The sequence below is a fragment of the Trachurus japonicus genome, chromosome 6, assembly GCF_045865225.1.
Source record: "Trachurus japonicus isolate A0001 chromosome 6, Traja_1.0".
Taxonomy (NCBI): Eukaryota; Metazoa; Chordata; class Actinopteri; order Carangiformes; family Carangidae; genus Trachurus; species Trachurus japonicus.
This window is the reverse complement of record NC_140912.1, coordinates 30,462,315-30,480,866: the sequence shown is the minus strand read 5'-3', so window position 1 is coordinate 30,480,866 and position 18,552 is coordinate 30,462,315. Positions and strand designations below refer to the sequence as shown.

The following is an 18,552-nucleotide window of genomic DNA, read 5'->3' as shown; positions in this document are numbered from 1 at the left end:
GATTCAGTAAAACCACAAAGAAAAAGAAATCACATGTAATTCATTATATTCACCTCGTTGGCCTCCTTGTCTGTTGATCCTGACTGATAATTATGTAACATTACGACACAAACAAATACTTGGAACTACTTGTGCTTTTGAAATCACTCCGCCCAGCAGCCAAAACAACTCGTACCTGCTGTCACCTGCTACAGTCAGACGTGCCAAATAAAAAACATGGTCTTCAACATGAGTTCATGTTTATTTTATATTTTATTGTATCAGCTTGAAACCATACAACCATGTAGTGTAGTCGAACAGGAATCTGCACGGCCAATCAAATCCCAAACAATGCATGAACCAATCAATGATCACTAATAAACGAAAATGAAGTCATGAGTGTTAATTGGCTCCAGTTTCCAAGAAACAGCAGTTAGGTAATAATTATAGAAATATATAATAAAAAACAATCAGTCTCAAAGTGAAGATAAATTTAAATCTACAAACGTTATGAACTTAGTGTCATGTTAACAGAAAAAATCATTAGCTGGTAGGATTAGTAGCTGATGGTTTTTGTGCTGCTCCACATCAGCAGGAAATGCACATTATATATAAAACTGATTCAAATTGTTTTATTTGATTCAGTAAAACCACAAAGAAAAATAAATCACATGTAATTCATTATATTCAGCATCTCTACAACATTATGTTTGTTTCCAGTTGTGTTTATTGTTGTGTCTGTTTACCTGTGACCAGCTCACAAACAGCCTGTAAAGTTGAACATGAACAGTGAATTTGTTTAAAATGTGTTTTTCTCCTCAGTGACGCTGGCGGCTCAGAGACTTTTAGCTTGGTGATATTAGGCCTCGTCCTTCATCAGCAGCTGAGTAAAAGTCACCGTGGTTTTTGTCCTGTAATAATCGACGCTTCCATCTTTAAAGGAAGAGGAAGAAGTTTACAAGAATCATTGAGAAGAGTTTAAAAAATCAACTGATTTAATCCATGAATGTGAAAACGTGAGTGAGAGACAGAGACAGACATGTAGAGACTGAACTGTCTGTTCAACAGTGAGAAGGTTTCTGTGACAGGAGGAGACTCTGATTCACTCAACACAGAGACACTGAGGAACCAGACGACCAGAGTCTAAACCCAGGATACAGAGGTTGAGTGAAGGTGGTGTTGAAGGTGTAGAGGTGGATCAGTGAGTCAGAGGAGACTCTGTAGAAGGACAGAGAGCCAGCAGGACAGTCCACATACACTGCTACTCTGTTAGAGACAGAGGAGGAGGAGGAGGAGGAGGAGGAGGAGGAGGTGATGTCTGTCCGTCTGTTATTGTGCCAGACGTAGTAACGACCATCATCAGAGCAGTCCAGACTCCAGGACTGATCGTTCCCTCCAAACCCACAGTCTCCACTGTGTCCTTTCCTGATTCCTCTGTAACTCACTGATATAGAAACTCCTCCTCTGCACTCGACCTCCCAGTAGCAGCGACCAGTCAGACCAGTTGAACACAGCAGCTGCCACCACTGGTCAAATCTGTCTGGATGATCAGGATATGACTGATGCTCCTTCACACGTGTCGCCTTCCTGTTGTTGTCAGACAGTTTGATCTTTGTGTTCACTGTGTTTGTGTCGATTGTGAGTCGACAGGAATCTGATGGAGAGAACAAGACACAGCTGCAGTTATTGATCATGTGATCAGTTATTGACAGTTTGATGAAGACTCATGACGTCAGTGATGTGACAGTGTGAAGATGGTTGAATGTGCTGCTCAAAGTTTAGTTAGTTTAGTTTAGTTTATTTATTTATTTCATTCATTTATCGAGCATAAAAACAAAAAAATAAATAAACAATGACAATACTGTAACTCTTGAATGAAAGGGGGCAGAAAGAAGTGAACTTATATTGTCTACCCCTTGTTACAAAGAATTAATTCACAAATTAGATAGTACCTACATCCAAGCAAAGAAGAAATGGAAGAAGAAGAAGAAAAACATCAACAAACAACGTTTACAACAAAAGTGACATAAAATAAATTGAGCGGCTGCAGCCCAGCTACTCATCATCTTAATACATTTCTATTAAGTGTTGATATGCAGTATAGACACATATATAAATTTACTATCACATGCGCACATTTACACATAAATACATAAACACCAATATCTGTGTATAAATCCATACAAACAAAAAATTTTCACACATACATGTACACACACAGACACTTATGCACATGTATGTGTATACACCTTTACGTGTGGTTTTATTACATTTTCACCAGGTCATATTTCTGAAACATGTAAATAAGTAAGTAAAAATAAAGTAAAAACACACTTACACTTGCTCTTCCTCAGACCTGGTGTCAAACACTGGACTCCAGCAGGCTCCACCCTGAAAGGAGGAGGGGGGTCAGAGCAGCACGTTCTCTGTCAGCATGCACACATGGACATTACATGGCTCTCACACACACACTGTTTTATCACTGTGTTCACATGGAGGCTGGTATGTATGGATGAACACTGAGCACAGAGAAGAAGGAGCTGGAGTCTTTATCTAGTGATGATACAGAGCAGGAGGAGACGAGGAGGAAACACTTCATCTTGGGTTTTCGTCTTGTGATGTCACTTCAGTGTCAGACACACACTTTCACTCTCTGACTCTCAAGCTGCAAAACACACGTCACAGCAAATAAGATGAAGACACAACAGGTGGGGGAAGAAGAAGAAGAAGAAGAGTGCAGCTGTGAACAGTGGATGGTTTCAGTGTTTGATGAGGAAGGAAACACACTCAACATGTTTGTTAGAGCTCAGTGAAACAGTGAGTTTAGTGAGAAACACTGAGTGTGAACACAACTTGTGTTAGTTTGAAGAAAACTCCCCAGGAAGCTGAAGAATGAGGCTGTGAGCAGGTTTCCACAGGAGCCACAGCAGCAGTGAGTGGATGAAGGAGCTCTAATAGAAACCATCTGATCACAGTGACAGGACGGATCAGGATCTCATGATCAATGACTCTGTTCTTCTCTGCTCTTCACACAGATCAGCTGCAACACACTGACTCACTGAGATCAGTCACATCATGTGGAACAAAGCAGCCGTCCTCAGGACCAGTCCTGAGCTCCATCAAACCTGTCCACACATTTTTACTGGACTTGAAGTCAGAGTCCAGAGGAAGCAGAGCAACTGTAGAGCAGAGAGAACCAGGCTCAGCTCAGAGCACATGGACTCAGACAGGAAGTGAAGCTCCAGCTGCTGGAGACTTTCATTAAGGAGACACTTTGGCTGTCTTTACACTGCACGGTTCAAGTGGCCCAATTCCGATTTTTTTCCTCTCAAGTGGCTCAGATCGGATCTGTAACATGAATGTGTAAACGGGACAAATGTGCATTGAATCGGATATTGTCAAATCAGATTCAGGCCCCTGTTTATGTGGAAATAAATCAGATACAAATCGGATATCTGCCAATGCGTCTGCAGTCTAAACAGACAGATCGGATCTTTCCTGGCAATGCGAGTCATACATCATCAATGATAATATTAATTCACGTGCTCACGCGTCTCGCTGAACCTCTGTCGCCCGTGATCGACACGTGGGGCTGACCTGGACTACCGTGGCCAGCTGTGGTCAGCTGTAGTCACTGTCACAGGCGTTACAGTGTTTTTTGTGGTGTCCGCGCATCTGTCCCCCCCCCCCCGACTAGTTGTTGTTTTTAGCTGTTGTTTTCATATAGGCCTACAGTAACATTCATTTCTATGCGGATCGATACGAGGGCAAGCGAGGGAGTGTGAAAAAATAGAGTGTGCGAGATAAACACCAGATTTCACGTTTTCCTACTGGCAAAAACTGCAGATTATCAGATATGGGTCACTTCTGATAGAACATAAATAGCAGGGGTGCAAACTTATCAAAAGGTGCCATGATACCGACCCCCTAGTGGGTCCGGGGGTATGCTCCCCCGGAACATTTAAAAAAACAACAACTTTAAAGGTGATTTTACAGTCAATTTTAGCATGAGACTAGGGTCCAGATTTACTCAGGGTTACACAGCTTTTGCTCGTGTTAAACCTGCACAATCTGTCTCTCCCCAGTCTGTGGTCAGTTTATCCAGATATCGCCTGTTAGGAAATTTGCTCCAACGTTTGTTTTAGGAGAAATACAGAGGTAGTCTGAGGCTAGTAGGCTACATCCATGCTACCGGCACGTCTCAGGCAGTAGCCGGTCTACTGAACCGATAGCCCGGGGCCGACTCCGTCGTCTTCACGCTGGCGATAACGAGCCGAGTAACTTTATCCGAAAGTTTTTAGAGGTTTCAGGGCTGTACGTTAACTTTTTCAGCAGCACTAGTGCTACAGAGGCTGACAGTTTTTTAGCACAGGACCAGAGAGTTGTAGCACACCCTAAAAAGGTCCATTACCTCTACAGAATATGTTATCCACAATAACTCGAAATGTTTTCAGATACAGAAGAAGAATCTTTATTACACTTTAACCAACCAATTTTTATATAACAGGCGTGACATATTTAATAGGGGTGAAACGGTTCACAAAATCCACTTTTCGGTTTGGTTCACGGTTTTGTGCTCACGGTTTTGTGCTCACGGTTTTCGGTTCGGTTTGGTAAACATTGATTGTTGGGAAAATCAATCATGCCTTGTATATTCAGGTTAAAACTGAAAGAATGAGACAGTCTGACATCTGATACATCATTGTGACAGGCTGAGGTTAAAAGTAGGTGAGATTCTGGCGGCAAGAGAGTAGACATTGATAGTTCCAACATGTTTTAATTTATTGGGCAAAGAAAGTTATCTAACTTTAGCCTACTACTTTTACAACCACATTACCAGCAACATAAAGTGAAACAGAGGCAGAGGTGTCCTGCCACAGTCTCGTTTGGGCTCTCACCGAAATAAAACCCACTATTATTATTGTGGTGTTCAACAGCATTTCAGCACTGTCACTGTCACTGTCAGTCAGCCGCTTCTCCTGCTGCTGCACAGGTCGCGCTGCAGCGCTAATAAATGCTAAACGCGCTTATCGCTAATTGGTCGCGATCGCGATCATCACACACACGCGGTCCCATTCAGCAGACCTATAAAATGCTGCTGGCGCATCTTCTAGCTCCGACTCTTTCACTCCATGCTCACAAACGTTTCCACAAGTGACCAGCTGATACACTGCTCTGCTTCTTCTTGTTGTTTACCCATAGCAGCCATGCTACAGGGCAGATTATTTCTTAGCACAGGCATGTTTTGATGTATCTGGGCTGTACAGTACAGCCCTGGGTTTACCGCTGGCTGGTTAAACTCTTTATAGGAGATTAATGTTGGTCTCATTGATTAAATCTAACAACTGTGGCAGTCGCGTTAGTTAGTTTGTATGAAAAGTGAAGCTTCAGGTGTGTATTGATGGACAGAAGAGGAGCGCTGCCACCACTTGTTTTCATCCAGATAAGGTGCATGCGCCTTAAAGAGACAGGTGCATTGCCTCGCCACCATAGACTGTAAACCATTGGTTTTGGGGAGTCGTTTTTGTGACTCAAATATGGCGGCCTGAACAGCGCCATGTTGGATTGGCCGGCCGAGAACCCGCCCACCCGTGTGTGAGCGACACGCACTCCAGCGGCCGTCGCGCGGCATCTCTCTTCTTTTTCACGCCGAGTCTATTTTATTTCCTCGTCGCGTACTACGCGGCCCTCCAACAGGTAGAAAACTACAGAGAACTGTGTATAAAACGAATATATAACGTTTAAAAGTGATTAAAATAAATGTATCATGTACCAGAGGCAAAGCCAGTAGCAGTGCAACATTATGGGATTTGTTTTGTTACATTGTGGATCCATGATCGTGTAGTTAAACAGTTAATTGATACCATTTAATATAGTCTGCACTTGCAAACCCTACATAGTCAGCAAATTGCCTGTGAAAAAGGTACTGTCAATCCATTTTAACAGGAATGATGTAAAAATGTGTTGAGATGCATAAAGTGCACTCATTTACTGCAGGCTTGACAATGTGAAGCTGACAGCTGCAACAACAAACAGTGAAGCTGTGTCGCGTCGCGTCCGTGCCTGGTGTAGCAGGTAAAAAACTCCGCTCCGCCCCGCTTACGTATCGCTTCACGGCCGTTCCCAGTGTATTCCTGGCGTGAGCTTCACTTCTCAGACCGACAACTGCCCCCTTGCTCGCCACATACACCCCCCCCCCTCAGAATTTTTTTTTATCGCGGATTTACACGAATCACACAAATGACCCATTTGGGATCCAAAACGGCGAATTTCGCCGACAGGTGACAAGTTTGCACCTCTGAAATAGACAGCAGCCGCGGCGCTACTATTGGGCCCAGGCCCACCCATTTTAGGCTGTGCCCACCCATTCTAGCTGTTCATCCAATACGCATCCTGAGGAAAGCTTTGAGTGAAAGCTTCTCAGCCAATCAGCGGCTTCTACCCCACGTGTGGCGGATGTTCAAAACACAGCCAGTGTCACCAAAGATATTCAATAAATGTTTATAAACCGTCTTTGGTGTCATCAGCGCTGTTAACACGTCACAGTTTAATATTTTTTTCATGCGAGAAAGTCAGAGTTTAATCCAGAGTCTGTGGTCAGTTTATAACTGTTAGGATGTCTGTGGCGGATCAGGGCAGCGGCTGTCACAGCTGCAGCAGCTGCTCTACTCAGCTGATCTGCTGTCCTCATCCCAGGGAGAAAACGAGCCAAGTAGCCTAACGTATCCGCACGCTTTCAGAGGTTTACCTCTGGCTGGTTAATTATTTTTAGGAAATTAATGTTGGTCTAATTGATGAAATCTAACAACTGTGGCAGTGGCATTAGTTTGTTTGAATGAAAAGTGAGGAGGACTGCCTCTGGGCTACGTACTGAAATCACCACATTTACGTAAATAAATAGGCTTAATGTTTTACAATGGACCTACAATACATTTTATTTTGTTAAGTAACATGGTTACTGTACATGGCCAAGATGATTGACTCAAAATTGGCCGGTAGCTATTTCATCAATTTAGCAGTTCCCTGCTGTGCAGCCATAAACAGACGTGGTCCAGCGCCATGGGAGAAATAACCCCGAATTCGGTCAGTCATCTTTTTTATTTTTTATTTTTACAACGGAGTCCTATGGGAGTGCTGTCCTCAGTGCCACAGAAAAGCGCTGAAACGGGGATGATGATGACACTGATTTTTTTTTTTTAGTCTTATTTTAACTGGCCCATCCAGTTTTCTGAAGGCCCACCCACAATCAAAACCCTGGCGCTGCTACTGATAGACAGTCCAAAAAAATATAGGAAATAGACCAATATAGGCAACAAATCGGAATTGGGCATCAAGGCCTGCAGTGTAAAGACAGCCTTTGTGGCTTCATCTGATCTGGAGTCAGACGTGTTTGAGCAGCACACACACAGTCTGAAAACAGCTGTTTGATCACACACACATTCAACCACAAACACTGATTATTACACTGTTGTTCACTACACTCACTCTCTTCTGATTGACAGCTCCAGGCCTCTGGACAGTGATGACATCTGGATGTCACACTTGTGATTTACTGTCTCCTCAACACAACAACAGATCTCATCAGGACAAGATCAGGATCTCAGAGAGACTGAGCTGATTATTGATCATCAATATCTGACCAGACAGAGACCTGATGGTGCCGCCTGATTTCTGTCTCTTATTTCCTCCTTGGTTGGAGACGCTGGAAGACGAATGTCTCTGAGCAGTGGATTTGATTATTGTTGTTGTGTTGTTATTAGTGTGTCCACACTCAACAGGTGTCTACAGTCTCAGGGACTGTTCAGGTCAAACACTCTGTTGGTTCAGCAGCAGTTAGAGGTAGGGTTGGAGATTCTGGAAAAACGGTTCTAGCAGGCCACATTTTGAAAATACACAAGTCAAAAGTCCCAGCCCCTTTCCTCAGACTTCTCTCTGAAGCCACGCCTTCACCTTTACGTAGATGTGGGTGAGGACACCTAAGGCACATTGCCAGAGCTACATTGCCACTCATCAGACTGGAGTGTGGCTTTCTGCAGACCTGGGTGAAGACTGTGATCGCACATGCGAGAGGAGGGAGAGAGGGAGAGACGGCAGCTTGATTGGGCGTAGGCAGAACCAGACATGAAGGCATCTGATTGGTTTTTCCTTTTCGGAGCGAAAAGCATGGATTGGTCAGAGTTTTGTCAGTCCTGCAGCTGCCACAGAGGTCTGATTGTTTTCGTTCCTTTTTCTGAAAACATAATGAATTGACTACTCTCAGGATAGAAGGACCATTTCACCCAGTATAACAAAAAGTGTTTCGGAACATGATTACCAACCAACTTACAAACTAACTTTAAAGCAGCTGCAGCTGAAATGTTGTTGTTGATACACTCTGAAATAAAGTCTGATCAAAACATCTGGAGAGACTCAGAGCACAGCTGCCAACAGCTGGTTTCATCACTGAGATCTCTTCTCCTGAATATGACACAGTGAGTCATGATGAGACACAGAAGTCATGAGGAGAAACTCCTGATCCCAGTAGTTCATCACTGTGACGGATGGAAGCTGCACAGCTCATGTTTGAAACACTCAGAGATTTTGGCTTCAGTATAAACTGTGTTGGGACGAGTCAGACTGAGACAGAGGACGTCAGTGGAGTGGGCGGAGCTTGACTGTGGCCTACACCACCTCTGGATATGGTCTGAGTGATCAGATCTGATGTCATCAATGCATTAATCACCTGAGACAGATGTTAATATCAGGTGTGAACGGGGCCATAGAAAATGTTCCAGCTCCTCCTCCTCTATCAGACAGTGTGTGTGGCTGCAGCAGCCTCTCCTTACCTGAGAGAGTCCAGTCTCCAGTCTGGATCCTCCAGTCCAGCAGACAGCAGCTTCACTCCTGAGGCTCCTGGATGATTGTAGCTCAGGTCCAGCTCTCTCAGATGGGAGGGGTTGGAGCTCAGAGCTGAGGCCAGAGAAGCACAGCCTTCCTCTGTGACCAGACATCCTGACAGACTGAACACACACAACAACACACAGGAAAACACTGTCAACACCTGGAGGTGTGTTCAAGTGTAATCAGATAAACAGCTTAATGGATCCTCACCTGAGAGTCTCCAGTGTACAGTGTGAACTCTCTAGTCCACCAGACAGCAGCTTCACTCCCGAGTCCTGCAGGTTGTTGTTACTCAGGTCCAGGTGTCTCAGATGGGAGGGGTTGGAACTCAGAGCTGAGGCCAGAGAAGCACAGCCTTCCTCTGTGACCAGACATCCTGACAGACTGAACACACACAACAACACACAGGAAACCTCTGTCAACACCTTCCGTCTGTTTCAGAAAGCGGGATTAGTGGAAACTCTGAGTATGCTGAGCCTGAGATGAGGAAACTCTGAGTTTTCCGTTTCAGAGAGCCGGAACAGCGTAATGCTGAGTCAGTCACTATGGCAACATGTGCTGTGAAGCAAACCTGCTCCCTGGCAGGTTTGATCCATCTAAACCTAAGGTTGATGCTGAGCGTGGAGCAGGAAGGAGAGACATCGTGTCATTTAGTGAATGAAGTCATGGACGTGGATGTGAAACTTATTTAAAGGCTGTAGCAGAGCGGATCATTACAGTAGAGTCTGTTGGAAGATTTATTACCTCTATAAAAGATAGCTACTGTTTAACCACACATTGTGGATAGGCGATAATTCATTATCATCAGAGCAGATTTTATATTTATTTTTCGTCATTACATTCTTAACAGCTTTTTAAAAGTATTTATTTTATTCTTTTTTTCTTTTCTTTTCTTTTTTACATCAGAGACAGTGAACGCAGCAGCATGACAACGGCTCGACGGGCTGCATATCGCTCTGTTAGCCTATAAGACAAGACCTTGCAGGTTTTCATGTGGGACAGTGTGAACAGAAATTGTTATACATGATATTGAAGATACAGTGAACCTTTGTCAGCTCCTCTGTGTCCATACCAACTATTCAGCAATTAAATAAACCGAAGCCAAATATTGCAAATTAAAGTAAAAGCTAAATGTCTTACTGTTTGATTTGAAGTGGATACAGCTGAACAGATCAATAGAGCTATCAAATTTAAATGGGCATTTTTGAGAGGCCACAGATTACACACAACCACATAGGCTACTCTTTTATATCATGAGAAAATGCATTGCCGACCAAAATGTATGATTATCCCTTGGTTTCAAACCCGGGCCGACTGCATAAAAGGCACATGAGCTACCAAGTGAGCTATATGACAATATACAGCAGTGGCGGCTGGTGCTAAAATAAATTGGGGGGGCGTCAGATAAATAAGATAAATAAAGAGCATTGCTAACTTCACATCCAGCAGTAAACAGCAGTCAGCAGCGGATCAGCTGATCTCTCCCTCCGTACAAACGCTCCGTTCTGATCTAGCCCCACTGGACTTTCAAAGTAAAGGTGACGCAGCTGAAAATTAGTTAGGCTAAATAGTGAAACAGCGGCGCCTTTATAGCCGATTTTAGGATGAAACTCTGAACATAACCTGAAACAACAGATTTTTCTTTTGCTGCGGCCGCCATTGTCTCCTGTCTTGTTGTTGTTTTCTGTCTGCTCCGTGTGCACGCCATGGATGTATTATATTAACGGTGCACGCGGGTGAGTCTGTAGCTGTTTGAGTGACAGGCACGTCGCCGCTGCCAGGGGAGTGACTTTGATTGACAGGTCAGGTATCATGAATCAATCCGATTGGATGAAAAAAATGACCCAAACGCGCTGATTGGCCACGGGCGCAGAGAGCTGCGCCCGGAGGAGAATCTTGAAGTGACCAATTAGAGACCAGCATGAAGTCACATGGAAGCCAAAAGTTTAAGAGCCCACATACACACTCATTAGGCCGGCGCCCCTCGCTATTGAAATGTATGAAACAACCCAGAATAAACCCAATATGGAATGGAAAGGCTTACGAATTTCAAAGTAAAACCCATTGTATGAGTGAACACTGAACAGATATGGTAATTACTTTTTATTATATTTATGTTTACTGTGTCTACACTTTTTTCCTGAAATTTTGATGGGGGCGGCGCCCTAGCGCCCCCTATTGACCGGCCGCCACTGATATACAGTATTTGTATTTTAATGAGTTTTTTAGAGAACACACTGCACTCTTTTTCCCATGTCAGCTCATGCGGTTTCGGCTCAATTTGATGTTTTTAATGTGTTCATACTCCACATAAGCCTCCATTAAACTCTCGAGTTGGGTTGGAGTGAAATTCAGGGCTCTATTTCTTTCTTTCTGTCATTGCGAATCGTGTCATCTGTGCTCCACTGATGATGGCTTCTTGTGCTCATGGTGAACGCACCTTCCCCAGGCTCAACATACTCTGGGTTGATTGATCTAATTATTTTATTTATATTTTGGGCATTTATGCCTTTATAGATAGTACAGTTGAGACAGACAGGAATCAGGGAGGCAGAGAGAGGGAGAATGACATGCAGTAAATGGCGCCCGACGCGGGACTCGAACCAGGGCCCACTGCAGCGAGGACTGTGCCTCTATACATGGGGCGCCCGCTCTCACCACTACACCACGCGGCGCCCCTATTGAACTAATTCTGATCACCTGTTCTGAAACCAAAAACTCAAGAGTTTTCCAGTTAAGGCTCAATCTAGCTAGGGATTTGACTCTGAGTTGGTTGAGCCTGCTTCCTGACACGGACCACTGCTGTGTCATCAGTGTCAACAGATAAACAGCTTGATGGATCCTCACCTGAGAGTCTCCAGTCCACCAGACAGCAGCTTCACTCCTGAGTCCTGAAGTTTGTTGTTACTCAGGTGCAGGTGTCTCAGATGGGAGGGGTTGGAGTTCAGAGCTGAGGCCAGAGAAGCACAGCCTTCCTCTGTGACCAGACATCCTGACAGACTGAACACACACAACAACACACAGGAACCCACTGTCAACACCTGCTGCTGTGTTCAAGTGTCATCAGAAAAAACAACTTGATGGATCCTCACCTGAGAGTCTCCAGTCTACAGTGTGGACTCTCCAGTCCACCAGACAGCAGCTTCACTCCTGAGTCCTTCAGGTTGTTGTTACTCAGGTCCAGCTCTCTCAGACTAGAGGACTGGGAGCTGAGGACTGAGGACAGAGCTTCACAGCTTCTCTCTGAGAGGTTACAGCTGCTCAGTCTGAAGAGATAAACAGGCGAATTAAAGAAGAAAGGAATTTATTTCCCGTCCTATTGAAAACACAGACCGGTCATTATATAATGATGAATAAATCCAACTATCTCTACACTTACAGAGCTTTGTTAGAGGCTTTGACCACTGGCAGCAGCCTCAGAAGAGCCTCCTCTGAAGCAGAGTATTTCCTCAAGTCAAAATCATCCAGATCTTCTCCTGATGACAGTAAGATGAAGACCAGAGCCGACCACTGACCAGGAGACAGTTTATCTGTGGAGAGACGTCCTGATCTCAGGGACTGTTGGATCTCCTCCACTAGAGAACGATCGTTCAGTTCATTCAGACAGTGGAACAGGTTGATGCTTTTTTCTGCAGAGGGAGTCTCTTCGATCTTCTTCTTGATGTACTGGACTGTTTCCTGATTGGACCGTGACTTACTTCCTGTCTTTGTCATCAGACCTCGTAGGAGATTCTGATTAATCTTCAGTGAAAGACCCAAGAGGAAGCGGAGGAACAAGTCCAGGTGTCCATTTGGACTCTGTAAGGCCTCGTCCACAGCACTCTGGTAGAAAGGTGTAAATGTGTCTTTAAACACTTGAGACCACAGAGATGTTGTTTGTTGTTGTGACATCAGGTTGAGTCCAGAGTTGATGAAGGTCAGATGGACATGAAGAGCAGCCAGAAACTCCTGAACACTCAGATGGATGAAGCAGAACACCTTGTCCTGGTACAGGCCGCTCTCCTCTTTAAAGATCTGTGTGAACACTCCTGAGTACACTGAGGCTGCTCTGATATCGATGCCACACTCTGTCAGGTCTGATTCATAGAAGATCAGGTTTCCTTTCTGCAGCTGCTCAAAAGCCAGTTTTCCCAGAGACTCAATCATCTTCCTGCTCTCTGGACTCCAGTGTGGATCTGTCTCAGCTCCTCCATCATACTTGACCTTCTTCAGTTTTAGATAAACCACCAGGAAGTGGATGTACATCTCAGTCAGGGTCTTGGGCAGCTCTCCTCCCTCTCTGGTCTTCAACAGCTCCTCCAGAACTGTAGCAGTGATCCAGCAGAAGACTGGGATGTGGCACATGATGTGGAGGCTTCGTGATGTCTTGATGTGGGAGATGATCTCTCTGGCCTGCTCCTCATCTCTGAACCTCTTCCTGAAGTACTCCTCCTTCTGTGGGTCAGTGAACCCTCTGACCTCTGTCACCATGTCAACACACTCAGGAGGGATCTGATTGGCTGCTGCAGGTCGTGTGGTTATCCAGAGGCGAGCAGAGGGAAGCAGTTTCCCCCTGATGAGGTTGGTCAGCAGTACGCCCACTGAGGTGGACTCTGTCACATCAGTCAGGATCTCAGTGTTGTGGAAGTCCAGAGGAAGTCGACACTCGTCCAGACCGTCAAAGATGAAGACGACCTGGAACTGATCAAAGCTGCAGATTCCTGCTTCTTTGGTTTCAGAGAAGAAGTGATGAACAAGTTCCACCAAGCTCAACTTTTTCTCTTTCAGCACATTCAGCTCTCTGAAAGTGAAGGGAAATGTGAAGTGTATGTCCTGGTTGGTTTTGTCTTCAGCCCAGTCCAGAGTGAACTTCTGTGTTAAGACTGTTTTCCCAATGCCAGCCACTCCCTTTGTCATCACTGTTCTGATTGGTCGGCCTCTTCCAGGTGGAGCTTTAAAGATGTCTTCTTGTCTGATGGTTGTTTCTGGTCTGTCTGGTTTCCTTGAAGCTGTTTCAATCTGTCTGACCTCATGTTCATCATTGACCCCTCCAGCCCCTCCCTCAGTGATGTAGAGCTCTGTGTAGATCTGGTTCAGAAGGGTTTGGTTTCCTGCTTTAGAGATCCCCTCAAACACACACTGGAACTTCTTCTTCAGGTCAGATTTGAGTTTACGACGACAAACTGCGGCAAGATGTTCTGAATGAAAACACAAGAAATCAGACCAATAATAAATTAACATGATAATTCCTCTAATAATGACTATATTAACATGTTTCCCTCCATGTGTTGATGTCAGTAAACGTCTAATTTCTCCATCATGTTGAATCTTTACAGAAATCCTCTTACTGCTCTGCAGACGCTCAGCCAGCTCCTCCTGCTTCCTGCTCCTCAGGAGCTTCACTGTGATCTTCTCTAACGCCTCTCTGATGCTCCTCTGCTCTTCATCCTCACCATCCACCACCTTCTCATCCTCCCTCTGACTCCCTGAGCATTCTGGGTAATCTGGACCCAGAAGCTTGTGGATCTTCTTCAGCTCGTTCTTCACAAAAGTGACCATGTTCTCCTCCAGCAGCTGGAACAGAAACTCTATGAGTGACAGCATCAAGCTAAAACCTGACAGACTGACAATCCACTGGTGTCAAAGTGCAGCATGGAGATGATTGTGAACACAGATGTAACAGCAGCTGTTGGACATGTACCCACCATAAACATGGAGTCCAGGTGTGTTTGATGCTGCTGGGCAGACTGACCACTGGGAACCTCTGAGCTCTCCTGGTCCACTCTGTGGAGGAATCAGTGTCAAGTCAACATCAGTACAGAGAGATAATACAAGATGGACTTTATATGTCCCCTGAGGACGTTCACAACAGACAGAGACACTTTGATTTCAGACCTGGTCCAACAACACGCCGTACAAACTGGTTCATTTCTACAATAACCTCAATCTGACTGTCAGTTAAGCTTACATCTGATCAGCTGATCCACGTCCTCCTTTAAAGTTCAATATCTCGTCCTTTGACACGTTGCTCTGTAAAGACGGACAGCTGGGTTCAGGAGAGTCTGGTCTCTGCTGCTGGATCCTGAAACAACAACACAACTGATGTTAAATAGTTTTAGGTTTTCAAAAATAAAAAAATGAACACAATAAAGATGGACCTTAATAAAAAAATCCTTATTCCTGTAGATAAAATCTGTAAACAATGATGATGAAGGATTTTGTTTTTTACGTCAGAAAATGTCATTTATCTCTTTGTTTTGTTCTGAAGATGAGTTGACGTTTCTATCTTTACCTGAGTTTTGCTCGTTCTCTCTCTCAGTATTTATGGACGTTTGTTCGTCTGCTCCTGTAAAAAGCAGCTGCTGAGATTCTGCTTCAGCTCCTGTAACTGATCTGATCCTCTGTCTCTGCTCTCTGTGTCTGTGTCACTCTGAACTCACTAGAAATCACTGATCGGCCCCTCGCCTTGTTGCACACCTCAAAGCTGCCACCAGGAGGCGACTTGATGCAGCCAACATCACCATGTTCCTTCTACCAGGTGGAAACAAGACCATCTACATTTAGAGCAAATGAAATTATGATTTTAACCCAGTGGTTACTTCCTGTTTTAAGTAGAAGGTGCTGACATATTTCCTGTTGCTACTGGGCTGCACTGTGAGAATTACTGAATATTAACATTTGGATGTTAAAGTAGGGACTCTTTACTGCAGCTGGACAATGTCAATGTGTGTCTGAGTTGTAACTCTTTTTGACTCCACAGGAAGAATGTTCAACAGAAACTCAAAAGCTTTGAAATTAAGTTTGGTCTTACATCTGATCAGCTGATCCACGTCCTCCTTTAAAGTTCAATATCTCATCCTTTGAGTTGTTGCTCTTTAAAGACAGACAGCTGGGTTCAGGAGAGTCTGGTCTCTGCTGCTGGATCCTGAAACAACAACACAACTGATAAATGTGCATGTTGGAGAAAAACTGATGAAAAATATATTCAATCTTTTAATAAACACAACAACTGACTTTTAGAGAGAAAAGTCTGACCGTTTTAATTCTGACCTTTGACCTCTGGTCTGGCCCTGACGTCCCCCACACAGAGTGGTTTTAGAGGGAGGGGCTCCCTCCTCTCTGTCCTCACACTGATCCATGCTGCTGAGGTCACATCCACATCAGCTCACACACACTTTGTAGCTTCACCTGCAGAGGAAACACACATCATTCATGTGCACAGCAGCTCACATGTCCATCATGTCTCCAGCTGCTCCTCCACTGATTGGCTCTTCTTCTCTGCTTCATATCAGTGTCAGCTGAATGCAGTCACACAGCAGTGAGGAAGAGGAAGCTGCCATCAGCTGCTGTACTTCTACTATCAGTCCACTAGATGGCGTCATGAAGCTGCAGTGAAGTGAAGAGCAGCCCAGCAACATGATCCATGGACGACTGTTTCCATCCACTGACACACACAAGGACTGAGATCCACTGAGTTGATGTGACACAGTCTCTGTGTGGACAGCGTCCCTGTAGAAAACCACTGGATCAAACAAGCTACAGCTGATTGTTACACACACAACAACTGGGCCTCAACTCAGCTGCAGTACAAGCAGGAAGTAGCACAACAAGGAAATACTCAGGGAAAGTACAAGTACCTGACAACTGTACTGATGATAGGCAGTAACAGTACTGATCAATAGACTGTAGTAGCTGTTGAAGCAGGAGCCTCTGTGGTGTTCACTGTCTTTCTGAACATCATATTAAAAACCCTGTGAGCCGCTCAGCCCGCCACACTGAGTCCACATCAGTCCTGAGCCTGTAGTGTAGCCTAAATCTTTTTTTTTAAATGAACTACAATAGCAATGTGCAACAACAACTTTAAGTGCAACGCAGGTATTCTCTAGGCCAGAAGTTACGCAATAGATTTTAAAAAGTTTGTTGCTTTTTGGGGCCCAGAGTGGTTATGAGGACCTAAGCAGGTGTTTAGTTCGCTTGTGTCTTTGGCCTTTTCTCTGAGTGGAGCTGCACACAAATAACCACTCGTTTTAACTACTGATCATTGACCAACTCTACTTCTGCTCTTCTACCGACAACAGGTTCTGTCGGTCCAGACTTTACAATTACAGCTCTGACTCAGCTACAGTAACATTATAATAACACAACAACAACAACACAACGAGAAGTTGAAGGGCAGAGAACTCAGGTAACAACAGGTGTTAATGAGGAAAACATTCAAAGTGTTCACCTTACCTTCACACGAGAAAATAAACTGTGACACAACCGCGCTGGTTCAAAAGTGAAAGTAAACTTTGAACAGGACGTGGGGGAGGGGGGTCACATGATCTGAGTGGAGAGACTGGTGTTTTTACTGCTGTTTATTTCAACCACTGAACCATAAAGGTTAAATATTACAGACATTATCGACCTTCAGTCCGCCGCTTGCTAGAAGAACATGTGTATTTCCCCTGTGCGTTGTCAGGACCGTGAGCAGGGGGCGACACTGACCCGCTGCAGCAGGTTATGTGTGAAGTACATTTGTGTTTCTATGTTGTATCAGATGGCTGCATTAGGGTAAGCAGCAGTAATGAGCTGACTCATGTTTTTAGTATGATTAGATTGTTCAAGGTCACTGCTGTTTTTTGTGCCCTGTTTTAGTCTAGATAAGAAGCATGTTGTGGGCAAAATAAAATCATTTTCATTGCATTAAAAAGAAAAAGTTCCTATAAAACCATCCACGGGGAAAACACAAAGAAGAGAAGAGTGGAGGGACTGCAGGTGTTCACACATGTGATGTTCATACAGCCTATGGGAATGCTAAAAATAAAGAGGTAGATTAACCTTTTCCTTTTATCAACGTAAATTCCAAAATATCAGTTTTCACATCAGATAAATCCTACCAGCACATTTATTTTGTGGTGTTCTCTTCTAGCTTTACCTCCTACCAATATAGGCATGGTGTCCTCCTCTAGTTTACCTCCTACCAATGAGTATATAGGCAAAGTTTAAGACAGGACAGGGCATAGGGTTATGTATGGAGGCTCCTGTGTCATTGAAGAAGCTTTATTGGTGCGTTTAGGAGGTTTGGAAAGCTTTAAAGGAAGTTACTGAGCTTTTCTGGATGTTTGAGGTAATTATAGATGTTAAAGGGATAGTATAATTTTTTAAAGTGGGGTTGTATGATCTACAAATAGCCCCTAAGTACTTTAATTGCAGTAGAAGACTCTCTGCACTCCTCCCGTTAGCAACGCCAGCCCATAGCCCTGCCCAGAGATTTACAACATACATTGTTGTGAATGGACCCAAAGAAACGGCCTATTTTCGCGGCCTAATACACAGTTCCATTGTTCGCTATAATATAATTTTTTCCAGCCCTTCAAAGTGCAGGAAAAACACAGTTTTTATTTGGACCTAACCAACTCACATATCTCTCCGCCCAGGCTTAGCACCCGCCGATCAGCAGTTGGTTTGGTCCAAATAAAAACTGCATTTTTCCTGCACTTTGAGGGGCTGGAAAAAATTATATTATAGCGAACAATGGAACTGTGTATTTTTTTTTTCCAGGTAAAACCTCTTTTAGGCCGTGAAAATAGGCCGTTTCTTTGGGTCTGTTCACAACACTGTATGTTGTAAATCTCTGGGCAGGGCTATTATGGGCTGGCGTTGCTAACGGGAGGAGTGCAGAGAGTCTGCTACTGCAATTTAAGTACTTAGGGGCTATTTGTAGATCATATA

General features: G+C 44.3%; 1 protein-coding gene across 1 annotated transcript in view; it reads right to left on the bottom strand.

Annotated features, from left to right (window-relative positions):
• LOC146986414 (uncharacterized) overlaps positions 1–14,407 on the bottom strand; it is a 154,323-nt gene extending 139,916 nt beyond the window's left edge. The window contains exons 1-5 of the mRNA XM_085780208.1: positions 14,187–14,407; positions 12,239–14,036; positions 11,952–12,125; positions 11,707–11,859; positions 9,070–9,243 (exon numbers count right to left, since the gene is read on the bottom strand). Coding sequence (XP_085636334.1) covers positions 9,070–9,243; positions 11,707–11,859; positions 11,952–12,125; positions 12,239–14,036; positions 14,187–14,397 — 2,510 coding nt within the window. The 5' untranslated portion in view covers positions 14,398–14,407. The remainder of the gene's footprint in view (positions 1–9,069; positions 9,244–11,706; positions 11,860–11,951; positions 12,126–12,238; positions 14,037–14,186) is intronic.
• Between the last annotated feature and the right edge of the window lie 4,145 nt (positions 14,408–18,552).